Source organism: Balaenoptera borealis, assembly GCF_965194805.1.
Source record: "Balaenoptera borealis genome assembly, chromosome: 1".
Lineage (NCBI taxonomy): Eukaryota > Metazoa > Chordata > Mammalia > Artiodactyla > Balaenopteridae > Balaenoptera > Balaenoptera borealis.
Genome location: NC_138860.1, coordinates 44,254,063 through 44,267,825, shown reverse-complemented (window position 1 = coordinate 44,267,825; position 13,763 = coordinate 44,254,063). Strand labels below are relative to the sequence as shown.

Below are 13,763 nucleotides of genomic sequence, written 5' to 3'. Positions count from 1 at the left end.
GTGTAAATAACTCTTTGGAAAGTCATTCCAAGAGAGTATATACTCAGTAATTGTGTGTTTAGATTATACAGTATTACTAATTTTGAAAAGTGTTGACAATAAGCTTCTGAGAAGACTTTGTAGCTTGAATGGAGACTGAGATGGGTTTTATAACTTAAGTAGAGTACTAATGTATGGAATGGAGGTGGGACATTTCAATTTGGAAAAAAAAGTAAGAAAATATTTTAAAAATGGGATTGATATAACACTTCTAATTATATTATTTAGGGAATTTAGCTAATTTTTAATGGTTTGCCCTAGGAATAAATGTCAGGTAGCAGGGATAATACCCTGCTCTAGTGCAGTGTTTCTAAACTGGGGATCAATTTTGTTCCCAGGCACATTGGGCAATATCTGGAGACATTTTTATTTTTATATTTTATTTTATTTATTTTTTTTATTTTTTGGCCACACCGCAAAGCATGTGGGATCTTAGTTCCCAGACCAGGGATGGAACCCGCGCCCCCTACACTGGAAGCATGGAGTCTTAACCAATGGACTGCCAGGGAAGTCCCTGGAGACATTTTTAGTTGTCACAGTTGGGGGATCCTACTGGCATCTAGTGGGTAGAGGTCACAGACAGTACCCCAGAGCAAAGGATTATCTAGCCCCAAATGTCAATAATGTCAAGGTTAAGAACTCCTGTTTTAATGAAAAAGAATTATTCTTGTATAGAGTGGAATCCAAATATATAGCTAAATCCATACAGCTAAAATTAATAATATAAATAAATTAATATGTTTTATAATACTACATAAGAACTTCTGGAGAATTACTTTCTCTCCAACCTAAAGGGATTCCAAAAAACATCCCTAGGTTATAAATCTTTAAACCATTCCAAGCAGAAACACTGATAACAGAAGTATTTTTGTTTCCTTCCAAAAAGGTATCATAGAGATTTAAGTAAAAGGGCAATGCAGGCAACGACAAAATTTTCTGTTCATTTAACTTTCTTTGGGTCACTTTCCATGTATCTTTCTCTGTTCTCTCATGAATATAAGCATTCTTTATAATAAGTCACTTTTACTGTAGGCTGGGTTGTAGCCTGCTTCATTACTGTAGTAAGTCAATTGTTAGTACAAAATGTACCAAGTCGATTGTGAGTAGATGCTATAGACATTCTTCCTGGCATTCATTTGGCTGATGGTACATTCTGATAGCTTCATGTTCATTTACAAAAGGAAACATGTGACACTGAGAAAATACCGTGCTAGATCAGAGGCTGTGAGCAAAAGGAAAATGAAAAATAGGAGGCGTTCAAACCGGACACTCTGCCTGATAAAGGGATCCCAAAACAGTGTTAACAAAACAGCTTCGTAATTTCAAATGAGGAAAAGGTATTCTATGATTGAGTTCCTAGACAATGCTGCCTTGGTGTAAGGGTTTTGTACTTCTCTCTCCAATATATAGAGAATTACTGCCAAAGTTCTGTTTTACTAAACCACATTGAATTTTTCACTAACGTTTCCAGCTTCTGCATTTCCAGCAATTTGCAGGGACTGCCCTTCAGCACCTATAGCCATAACAATTCCAATTTTGAGCCCATTCTGGAGGGATCAGGGGCTGCTACTCATAAATAAGTCCTTTGGCACTTTACCCTATTCCTTAGAGTTATTAAGGAAGGCACACTGGGACTTGAAGATATGTTTGTTTGTTCGTTTATTTACTTTCACATTTAGTACTTGGAAATAAAGGTTAAATACAAATGCACTTGGAAAAACATAACCGACATTGATATATTAAATGATTGACAATGATATTTGTATATTAAAATGCAAATAAATGGGGTGGGGCAAAGCACTAGGAAAGTTGAGACATACTAACAAAGAGTAAAAAGAAGTTAGGGGAGATTGTTGTGCCTATAACAAAGGTCACCTCTTCTACAGTATTGCTCAGAGCTAGTCCATCGCCCATTACTTCAATAATATTTATTATGTCCCTATAATGTTTCAGACTTTGTGCTAGACTCTTGGATCCAATAGTAATTTGGAAGGATGTGGTTTCTGCTATCATGAAGTTTACAGTTTAATAGAGGCAAAAATAGGTAAGTGTTGTTAGTGTTGGTATATTTGAAAGAACAAGGAATTTGGCTTCAGAAAGACTAGGTTAAACTCCTGTTTCTAAATGACCTTGCTCAACTTACTAAATGCCTCAAGGGAGTCTCAATTCCCTTACCTACGAGTTGAGAATAATAATACCTAAATCAGCAAGTTGAAGTAGAATTATTTTTATGCAGGTTTACGTAGATGGGGCTACTAGGAGACATGATTGGCAGTGGCCAATTTAACCCGATAGGAAAATAGAACAACTAGTTGACTTATGAACTAGATAAGGGAAGCATAGAGAGAACATCTCATTCCACCCATCCTTTAAGTGTACAGTCTTTGGACCCTTATCTTGGATAGTCTTAGGACAAGGACAACAACTTGGATAACATTTAGTTATGAATTACTAGTGTTTAGTTATCAGCTAAAACGTCAAATGAAAACATAATGATACACATAAGTAAAAGAGAAGCAATGTTCTCTTGGACAGGACAGATACTTCTGCCACCAGTATGACGGTGCGGAATGTTTGAAATGTGTGGATTTCATAGATGCTCCGTGGCCTGAATGTTGACTTGCGAGAGCGATGTTCCCGTGCCTGGTGGAGGAGGGTCACTGCCTGGAAGGAAACCCAGGGTCCGGTGGGTGAGGGGGACTTGTAGGCCTTTTATCACAGAGGTTAGGCCTGCCTTTGTAGGCAGCAAGAGTCAAAAGTGTTTCACAAAGATGACTATAGCAGCATTATGGAGAGTGGCTTGAATGTGGGAGAATAAGCAACTACGAAATTATGTGAATAGTCCAGTTGAACTGGGTAAGTGATATTTTGAGAGGAATTGAGGAGCCAGCATGTTAGAGGTGAAATAGGTAAAAGCTGGAGACAGATAGGATACAGGAACTATGAGGAAAAGAGAATGACTCTCACGTTTCTGGCTCAGACAGCAAGAAATATGGTACCATGAAATAAAATAAGAAAGTCAGGAAAAAGAACATGTTTTTATTTTAGTTTTTTGGTTTTGTTTTGCTTTGTTTTTCTTTTCTCTTGCATTTAGGGAAAAATTCAAAATGGATTACTTAGCAATAGATTATATATGGACATGTAATCAAGAATCTTATATTTGTCATGTTTGTACTGCTTCCTCCTTGAAGCCTTGAGGAAATGAAGGAATGCATGATGGCTACCACTTAAACCTGAATATGATCAGCTTTAAAGGATCCGAGAATAATTATACTATAGGATTGATGTGTGCCATGTGACTTGAAGGGTGCACATCGAATATTCTTAAGACTATATAGGACTTCTCTGGTGGGCAAGTGGTTAGGACTCTGAGCGTCCACTGCAGGGGACATGGGTTTGATACCTGGTCGGGGAACTAAGATCCCACATGCTGCGTGGTGTGGCCAAAAAAAAAAAAAAAAAAAAAAAAACCACCGTATAAATAACTGTGATAATTCCTTTTCAAATTGGTTTTGACTACATGAGCACTAAATTTTTTAAAGTGTTCATTTCCTTCTGAAACATTCTAGTGGAGATATGTAACAGCTATGAAGAGAAAGTCTACAATTTAGTGGCAAGTTTTGGGGGAAAAAATTAAGATACAATGAGGAAACATTTAGAGAGGTAGTTAGGGAATCAGAAAAAAAATGATAACTTGGGCACAAAAGAAGGAGATAATTGCACAAAGGGCATTGCATATATGCCAAATCTGATGAAAATTGAGAAAAAGCTCATTGAATTTTATACTGAAGTTATGATAGGGGCATGGTGATTGCCAGGAGCTGGGGAGGGGAGGGGGTAGATATAGGGAGATGTCCATCAAAAGGTACACACTTCCAGTTATAAGAAGAGTAAGTTCTGGGGATGTAATGTACAGCATGGTGACTACAGTTAATAATACCGTATTATATTCCTGAAATTGCTAAGAGAGTAGGTCTTTTTTTTTTTTTTTAATTTATTTTTTGGCTGCATTGGGTCATCGTTGCTGCACACAGGCCTTCTCCAGCTTCGGCGAGCAGGGGCCACTCCTCGTCGTGGTGCTCGGGCTTCTCATTGCGGTGGCCTCTCTTTGTTGTGGAGCATGGGCTCTAGGCTCCTGGGCTTCAGTAGTTGTGGCACTCAGGCTCAGTAGTTGTGGCTCATGGGCTCTAGAGCACAGGCTCAGCGGTTGTGGCGCATAGGCCCAGTTGCTCCGCTGCATGTGAGATCTTCCCAGACCAGGGCTCGAACCCGTGTCCCCTGCATTGGCAGGTGGACTCTTAACCACTGCACCACCAGGGAAGTCCCAAGAGAATAGGTCTTAAATGTTCTCACCACAAAAAGAAACGGCAATTATGTGAGGTGATGGAGGTGTTAACTAACTCTACTGTGGTGATCATTTGGCAGTAGGTAAGTGTATCAAGTAATCATGTTGTATGCCTCACACTTATACAATGTGATATGTCAATTACATCTCAATAAAGCTACCAAAAAAAGTTACAATAGAGAGAATAGACTGATTATGGTAATAGAATAAGGCAGAGCATAGTAGGTTAGGAATTTATAGGTGATGGGATTTAGAAGCAGTAAATATAAACTGTATTTATTTTTCCAAAAGCTTTAATGGAGGAGAGGAAAGATCTTGAGGAATTGGCAGAATTAATTAAAGTTGTATTTATTTTTTAAGATAATCAATGTTTGTTTATATTTATTGCTTGAGAGGAAGTAGCCATGCCCAAGCAAATATTTACAGATTAAATTTGGGGTTGGGGATAAATAAATGAGAAATCTCTGAGAGGAGGTGTAATAGTTTGAAATTGAGAGAAGAGTGTATGGAAACTTTTTCTTCTAAGACATCAGAAAAGAACTTAAGTATGAATAAATACAATTTTCAATTATAAATATATTTTTTAAATTGTGAAGTATAGGGAAGAGAAACTGGAAGAGAACATTTAATCCTCTCCTTTTGTTTTCCTAGTGAAGTGTGAACCTGAGTTATTTTCTTAGATGAGGAATAGTGAGTAGTGACTTGAGAAAAGCAGTAAAAGTTTGAACAGCCATGTGGAGGATGGAAATAAAAAAGAATAGGGATTAGTATATGTTTGGTCAAGTTAACAGTTAAATGGTCATTGGACTATGCTGAAGTAACTAATAGCAGAGCATTCCTTTCTCCTAAGATAAATTTAGAAAACACAGATTAAATTAAGTTTTAAAAATGTCTGAAGGATTGAAAAGCTGCTGAGTCAACTGGGATTTGAGGGACCAGGATCTCAGAGAGGAGAGAAGTCATTGAAGTAGGCCCCGTATTCTGCAAGCCACTTTCCTCTCAATCCACTGTGTAATCTAGGTGGGTTTGGGGGTGATGGGGATGTGAGACGTGGCCAAGCAGTGAAGAGTAAGGGAATCTACTAGAGCTTTGGCAATCTCAAAGGACTTGTGGACATAAAAACTGGATTTCAGAACCAAGTCAGTTAGAATTTGAGGGACAAGATCCCTGAGAGAAGGGAAGCCTAGAGAAGCTTGCAAGTCAGTGCCTCCACCATGTGCAGGAGCCAAATTTGTAACCTGTGCAGGGCAACAGACTAAGAAGCAAACGTAAAATATGAGAAAAGCAAAGAAGAGTTATTGGCAGTCTCACAGTGCTAAGAGGGGAAAAAATTGGATATCAGAACTGCCAAATAAAAGGGGCCTAGAAAACACCCCTGGCTCTCAGTTGAAAAGCTTTGGGTGGGAGTGAATAAGAAGTAGACTAAATTTTACAAAGTTTTAAGTCAATTCAATTTTTGATTAAACTGAGTAGATCCATCCCATTCACACTGCCTGCTGGAGAATAAGATGGGTCCTCTGAGGAGGTAGGTCTAGCTCCCGAACAATTTTTCATGAAAAGTTCTGGCATTCAGTCAAGAATTGCCAGGTAGACCAAAAAAGTAAGATCAAGAAAAATAAATAGATCCCCAAGTATTGGATATGGACTTTAAAATAACTAAGATTAATATGTTCAAGAATATAGTTGGCAAGGTGGAGAATTTTACCAGGGAACCAGTTATACAGAAAAGAAGCAAATGGAAAATTTGAGTATGCCTTTCACTCAAGAGACTATCCAATAAAAATACATAAAGAAATATACAACCTCATATTGTCATCTAAGATGTATGAATTAAATCCATACTGAGATACCGTTACATATCCACCAGATGTTTAAATTACAAAACTGACTATTAAATATTAAGAATGATTGCTGCCATGTAAACATTAACATCAGGGTGTACAATGGCATAATAATTCCATGTCCAAGTAATTCCATTCTTAGGAATTTCACAACAGAAACATAAAAATGTGTGCACCAAATGCCATGTACAAGAATGTTCATAGCAGCACCATTAGTAACAGCCCAAACTAGAAACAATCCATATGTCCACTAACAGTGGAATGGATAAATATTTTATGGAATGCTCATACAGTGAAACAGTTTACATTAGTAATTAATGAATGTGTTATTCTGCACATGCCAACATGGATGAATCTTACAAATTTAATGGTGAGCAGAATAAGCCAGACGTAGGAGTATATACTATTCTTGATTCTATTTATATAAAGATAAGAAACAGGTAAAAATATTATTTGGTGGTAGAAGGTAAGGTAGTGGTCACCCTTCTGGAGGGAGGTGAGGAAGGCTTCTGGAGTGCTGGCAATGTTCTATATCTTGATCTGGGTGGTGGTATCCTGGGTGAGTTCATTTTATGAAACTTCAACAAACTGTATGGTTACAATCATCTAATTTTTCTGCATGTATCTTATCCTTCAATAAAAACGTTACATTAAGAAAAGAACTAAACTGTTATGGAAATTCATACGTTTATAGTGGGGCTAACCATCACTTTCCTAGGGTTTATACCTGCAACTCTGCTGGCATAGGGCAGGGATAGTGAAAAAGTTGGCAATCATAAAACATTTAAGTTTTTCAGCCTTTATGTTTAAAAGCTTTAAGTTCACCATGTAATTATCATTATCACTAAATCATAAACATTTAAAGGAGTGACCACATTGGAAAATAGTATTCAGAGGCATTCTTTCAACAAATTATCATTTAATTTTTGGTCTTACTATGGCATTCCTAGTTTGGTGATAATGAAGCAGAACACTTGAATATCAGTCCATCACCTTAAATAGATTGCTAACTCATGCACCCACATATACTTTATTCTTGGATTTGTTTTCATGTGGTCACTTGAAAATGTATTTAATGACTTAAGAGAAACAGACGTGAATTACTGGATTGTGCTTAATATAGTCTATGGGCAGACTATCCATGACGAAGGCTGTTGACTTCTCAATGCCGAAATGTTTCTACTTTTCTGTGGGTGTTATTATACCATTGTTCTGTATTTGATTGTCATAATATACTTTAAATCCCATTTTTCAAACTTGTGTGCGTAAATATCATCTGGTCAAGTTGTTAAAAATGCAGATTTCCAAGCCCTCACTGAAGACTGAAAATGCAAGGTGTCTGCATTTTTAACACTCCAGATGATACTGTGAAGATACTCTAGTGGACTATGTTTTGGAAAACACTGCTTTATGCTCACCATCAGTGGACATAGCTATTCAGAATAGGACATTTTGACTGTGGATTTGGGAGGACTTTTCCTTTGGGTTTTGTTTATTTTTTTTTTTTTGCTGCATATCGCATGAATTGTAACAGGTTATGGGTCATCTTTATTTGAAGCAAAGCGTTTAAGTTGCTACTGAGCAAAATGGATATGAGAAAGCAAACGGAGCATATTTTAAATCGAACTTGGAGTTGAGAAGCTGCCGCCAGCTCCTGTGATGAATCATATAATATATTACTCAGACAAAGCCAAAATGACAGATGGACCTGTTATGACTTTAGGCGGGCGCTCCTTCAACTACTGAAATTTATAAGAAGTTTTATAACCCGGGAACTCTGAAGCTATTTGTGGTGCCTGTAATTTCATGTCTACACGCATCAGATCTGTATCCCACACCCCCAACATTTTTGTTAGTCAAGATTTAGATAAAAGGATAAGATGTAAGTCTTTACCCACACATTATGTCTTTACCTTGCCACCTGTTTTCGCTGGAGCTAATCAAGGTGAAGCTGGATCAGTGACTCAACACCCAGTTACCCTATAGGCATTAATTCACAAAGGCATGAAATAAGTACAAAGGCGAGAAAAAAAAAATTTCTTTTCCTGTGTTTGACTTTTTTTTTTCCCTCAATGCATTTCTAGGAACTTCTCTAAAGCATTGGGCTAAGTTTTGCTGTCAAAATGGACTGCTTTCGCCTTTCAAAGTTTCCACGCGCTACCATGCCAATGAAGATTATAGATTATGTTAAAAAAAAAACTGAACAGAGATATGTGATTATCTTAATCCAATTTTAAAATAGCTTCTTAAAACTTCTTTTCATCCTGCGGTGTCTACCACTGCTACAGCTGTTTCTTAACTTGCAAAGATTAGCAATGATGCAGATTGCAGTATCACAGTTCACAGCTGTCTGTGGTTTTCCACTGTTTAGCACCCTTTGGTGTCTCTTATCAATGAAGCAAGAGGAGAAACTAGAAAAACCACCAGTCTTGAGAAAAATTTTAGAGTACTGACTTTTTTTAGAAGTAAAAATAAGAAACTAAAATGACAGCTTTGAACTGGATTCCAATTTTTAAAAGAAGTCTGTTGATGTTTTGACATATACACATAAGGTTGGCATCTTGCTGTATGGTAATTTCTTTATTATTTTGTCAGTTAGAATTTGGAAAAGCATATGACCCACTGAGAGTCCAAAATGGCTGAGAAGATGGTAATATCACTGGTTGACTTATACCGCTTCAATTTGCTGCATCCTGTCCGTATCTGGTTCCTCCCAAGGAACTTTACTTTCTACTTTCTCTTTCTTGTTTGACCCAAGAAAACCTGTCTTTCCTCTTGTTCAAAGATTCAAATGAAGATTAAGCCTCAAAAGGCCATTTCTCCACCTACGATTTGACTTTATGTGTGTGTAATAACCTGGGTGACTGAGTTATTAGTCATTGGTGGAGTGTATCTGCTTGTCTTCCATTTACTCTTGCCTCTAAAATTAGGCTATTAGCATTTGACTCACTTCCATATTTCAAATCTGCACTTTTGTGTTTGGCTCCCTATCTAAGCCAAGCCAAGCCAAACTGCTTTTTTTTTTTTTTTCCCCCTTCTTTTTTTGACACAATTAACAAAGGCTATTTATTCATAAACTTGCAGCAAGTGAACCTATTTGCTGTGTTTTGGCAAGACTTCCAAGGTGTTAGAAGAGCGAGTGTAAGTGCTATAGATTAAAAAGAGGAATTCCTGAGAAAATCAGTGATCTGCAAGCGTTCTATTAAGGTGAGATTTTTGGAAATGATCTTTGGCCTTTAGATACATTTGGTAGTCTTTGGCTGCAAAGGTATAAACAAGCAAGTTAGAATATTTCAATAGAGGAAGGATTGTTCTGAGTTAGAGGCAAGGGCTTTTTGTGGCGGGCCATTTTTTGGAACAAGTAGGAGTCCATGGGATGCTTTTTTGTGCAAATTGTCATAATGGTCCCTAAAGGGTTGGTTCCCAGGGCAGGCAGTTCCTCAGAACAAATATAATTCCAGCTTCCACACTCACCAGCTGTGTGATCCAAGTCAAGTAACATAGATGTGCTGGCCAAACTGCTTCTTGATGGGCAGTTCCTGGCATATAGTAGGCACCCAAATATTTGTTGAATGAATGAATGATGTTTACCATCTGCATGCTTCTCCTTCCTGGCACACTTTTTGTTTTCTAGATTAGCTTTTGCTTGGTTTTGTGTTTTCTAATATTTGGGGGAAAACATATAAAAGGGCATTAATCCCGTAAGAAAGAACCAGCCTTATGAGATGAGGAAGGGCTACATTTTTATTTTTCTACATTTAATGTGAAGTGCCATTGAATATTCTCTTTAAAAGCACCTATCTACCTCCATTCAAAAAAGGAAAAATATTTTTCTTTATAGTCTTCTACTACCTGCTATTCTAAACATGTAGTTTTATTTGTGGTTTACAACCCTGAGTACTGGAGACGTGGCAGAAACATGGTTAAGGAAAAGGAACAGTCACCTCTTGGTTGAGGAGTGAGTTGAGTCCCCTTGTAGCATGTCCTTCTCTTCTTTGGCCCATTTCCTCTTGCCATCCTTCCTGCCAAGTCTTTTGTTTTCTAATTTGTCTTCCATGGTCCCATTGAGAGAGAAAAACATTGAGTTAGAAATTGCTATATGTAAATGTATCAAACCAACACATTGTATAGCTTACACTTACACGATGTTATATATCAATTATATCTCAATATGAAGAAATAAATAAATGAAATGGGAATAACTAGCTATTTCCCCCTAAAATAAGATATCAGAAGTGTGAACAGAACATGACCTACATCAGATCAACTAGAATAATTGTTGAAAAGTGCAGATCCCTAGTCCCACTACAGATCTCCTGATTATGGGTCTTATGGGATGTGGGTCAAGGGTCTGTATTTTTAATCAGAACCCTAGGCATTTATGTTTTTTCTTCTCTTTTCTTGTCTTTTCTTTCTTTCCCTCTTCCTTCTTCCTTCCTTCCTTCCTTCCTTTCTTTTTTTCTTGCAGGTTTATTTAGAGAAATACACATTCCATAGACACAATGAGGTCCATCTCAAAAGGCGAGAAGGGCCTTGGGGGAAAACACACTCCACAGACAGAGTGTGGGCCATCTCAGAAGGCGAGAGGCCCTGAAATGTGTGGTGGTTAGTTTTCCCTAGGCATTTACCTTGCACTCTCACTTTTGAGACTCCCCTGCCCTTGACCAATGATGCATAAGCTGCAAGTGGAAAAATTAACTAAACGAAAATCCCAAATGCTAATACCTCATTTGTAGATCTTCCCACTTAACAGTAAAAAAGCCCACTTAAAAAATCTGATAACCACATAGAAGAGCTGTGAAGGACATTGATGACATTATTTGACCATAACTATTGTGAAAGGACAAAGTATATGTTTTAAATTATTTTTTAAAAAACTATTCTTTGAAAGCCAATCATTTAAGAACTATTATTTTTGCTTTTCCTTTGTTTTCAATTTTTGTATCTTTTTTTATGAACCTCTGCACCTCTCTCTCTTCCTCTCTCTCTTTCCATCCTTACCCCTTCCCTCCTCTTTTCTTCCTGCTTATCTCCCTTCCTCTTCTTCTCCAAAGCTCTTTTCCATCTCCTCTTTCCATAACAAGCCATACCTTATGATCACATCTTCAGCACTTAGGAGCATGATGTCATTGAGAGGATGATTGTTGCAGTCCCATCTTGCTCTGATACTTACTAGCTGTGTGATATTGGACAGATTGCTTAACATCTCTCAGTTCTTGTTGCCTCAACACTAAAAGTACTTACCTTATAGTGCTGTTGTGAGATTAGAATGAGACTCACGTATGTGAAGTGCTCAACAGAGATCCTATCAGGCATCACTTGATGGTTTTTGGTTGGTTTTTGTGGTTATGAGTTGTAATGGCCACATAGGAAAGGATGTGTTAAAGAGAAAAGTCGAGTCCTTAAGTGAGGAGACCTTAAATATTGTGATAGTTGTTAGGTTCTGAAGATATAAAGATGAGTAAGACTTGGTTCCTAACCTCAAGTTGTTGACGGTCTTGTAGGAAAAGACAGATAGCTGTGTAGTTTCCTTTATAAAATATAGTATGTGCAGTGCTGTCAGATGAAGGATTCAAAGGAGCCATTAAAAGGGAGTGAAGTAAGTCAGAAAGAGAAAAATACCGTATGCTAAAGCATATATATGGAATCTAAAAAAAAAAAGGTACTGATGAACCTAGTTGCAGGGCAGGAATAAAGAGTAGACATAGAGAATGGACTTGATGACATGGGGTGGGAGGGTGAAGCTGGGGCGAAGTGAGAGTAGCATCGACATACATACACTACTGAATATAAAATAGTTGGCTGGTGGGAAGCAGCAGCATAGCACAGGGAGATCGGCTCAGTGCTTTGCGATGACCTAGAGGGGTTGGGTAGGGAGGATGGGAGGGAGGCTCAAGAAGGAGGGGATATGGAGACATCTGTATGCATATGGCTGATTCGCTTTGTTGTGCAACAGAAACTAACATGGTATTGTGAAGCAATTATACTCCAATAAAGATCTATTTAAAAAAAAGGGGGGGAGTAATCAATATTTCCACATTCAGGGTCAGTTGCCTTGTTGTTAAGTATGTGTATAGTGGGAGGAAATTTAAATAGTTCCATTATTTGCAGTTGTTCCTTTCTATTTAAAATGGCACCCATATCATGCCCTCAGGGGATCTTTATGTGTAACAGAAAAAGCTGTCACTTCCTTGAGATGTCCACTTCCATCTTATTGAATACCTCCATAATAAATAGAGAAATATATGTTGACTACTAATGTAAATGCCTCCCTTTAGAGTTCTTCAGTGCACAACCTGTACAACCATACAAGGCAGCCTTATAACTACAAGCAATACTTATGCCACACCGACTTTCATTATTTTGTTTGACAAATAACATAGTAGGTTAATTTTTTTTCTAATATAAACAATCATGATGATCCTGAACTCATGATCTTGTTGCCATCGTAGTCCTGGGGTGAAGGTTACGCTGTGGTTAGCTGAGTGAGATTGTTATCATTGTCTAGCAGTTGGACTGAGTTGTTGATTGCAGTGACCGTGCCCTCTAGGTGGACAGAGGAATTCTGAATAAAGTACCAAATAAATGATTCCCTCTCACAGGACTGTTGGGAAGTGCAGGGACATAATATGTAAAAAGTATATAACCTATGACGTTCTTCTATTATATATCATTTTGTCTCAGACATTTTGAATATGTTATTGCAGATTCATTGAAAATAATCTGATAACACATATTAATAAAAACAAATTAGGAATTAATCACATTTTTGCCCCCTTCTCATTTGTGTTTACTGTCTATAGTTGACACTCCAGACCCCTATGTGGAACTTTTCATCTCCTCAACCCCTGACAGCAGGAAGAGAACAAAACACTTCAATAATGACATAAACCCTGTGTGGAATGAGACCTTTGAATTTATTTTGGATCCTAATCAGGACAATGTTTTGGAGGTAAGTGAGTCATTTGGGGACAGTGAGATGGCCATCATCATGTTGAGGTTGATGCTTGAGTTTGTCCCCTCACTGCCTTCATTCTTCTCAGTTTGATGTAGTTGGAGTCCCGCTGTGCAGTATATGGTAGATGAGCTTCTAGCTACTGCACATCAAGCTATGTGAGTGTCCAGTGGGAAATACAGGAGTTAGGTGGGGCTGGGAAGAATCTGTTATCCTCCTCAAGTGCTTTGGAGAAAATATTCGTTCTGTTAGAAAGAGGAGGATCCAAGTACAATAGAATAAAAATATTGTCAATTGATTAGGACTTTAAAATAAATTAACTTTATTGGCTTAAAGTTCAAATAGTTAGCTTTAAAATAAGTTCACATAGATCTTTTCCAAAAGAGTTGCATGGATTTTCTACATTAATTTCTTTCTCATATTCCAAAAATAGCATTTCCCCTGAGAGGGGATAAAGTTTCATTTTTCAAAATATGATAATGTCAATGAGGAAAGTGAAAAATTAATTATTATGTTAGAAGCAAATGTGGCATTCAGAAACAAAAGACAAAGTCTTGTTACCAGTTGAATATTGAGGATTTCA

At 37.5% G+C, this 13,763-nt stretch overlaps 1 protein-coding gene across 4 annotated transcripts in view; it reads left to right on the top strand.

Moving 5' to 3' along the window:
• Positions 1-13,763, top strand: part of PLA2G4A (phospholipase A2 group IVA) — a 158,343-nt gene that overhangs the window by 56,810 nt on the left and 87,770 nt on the right. For all 4 annotated transcript variants that reach the window (XM_082401670.1, XM_082401668.1, XM_082401667.1 and 1 more), the window contains one exon: positions 13,029-13,177. In XM_082401670.1, the coding sequence (XP_082257796.1) occupies positions 13,029-13,177 (149 nt within the window). The remainder of the gene's footprint in view (positions 1-13,028; positions 13,178-13,763) is intronic.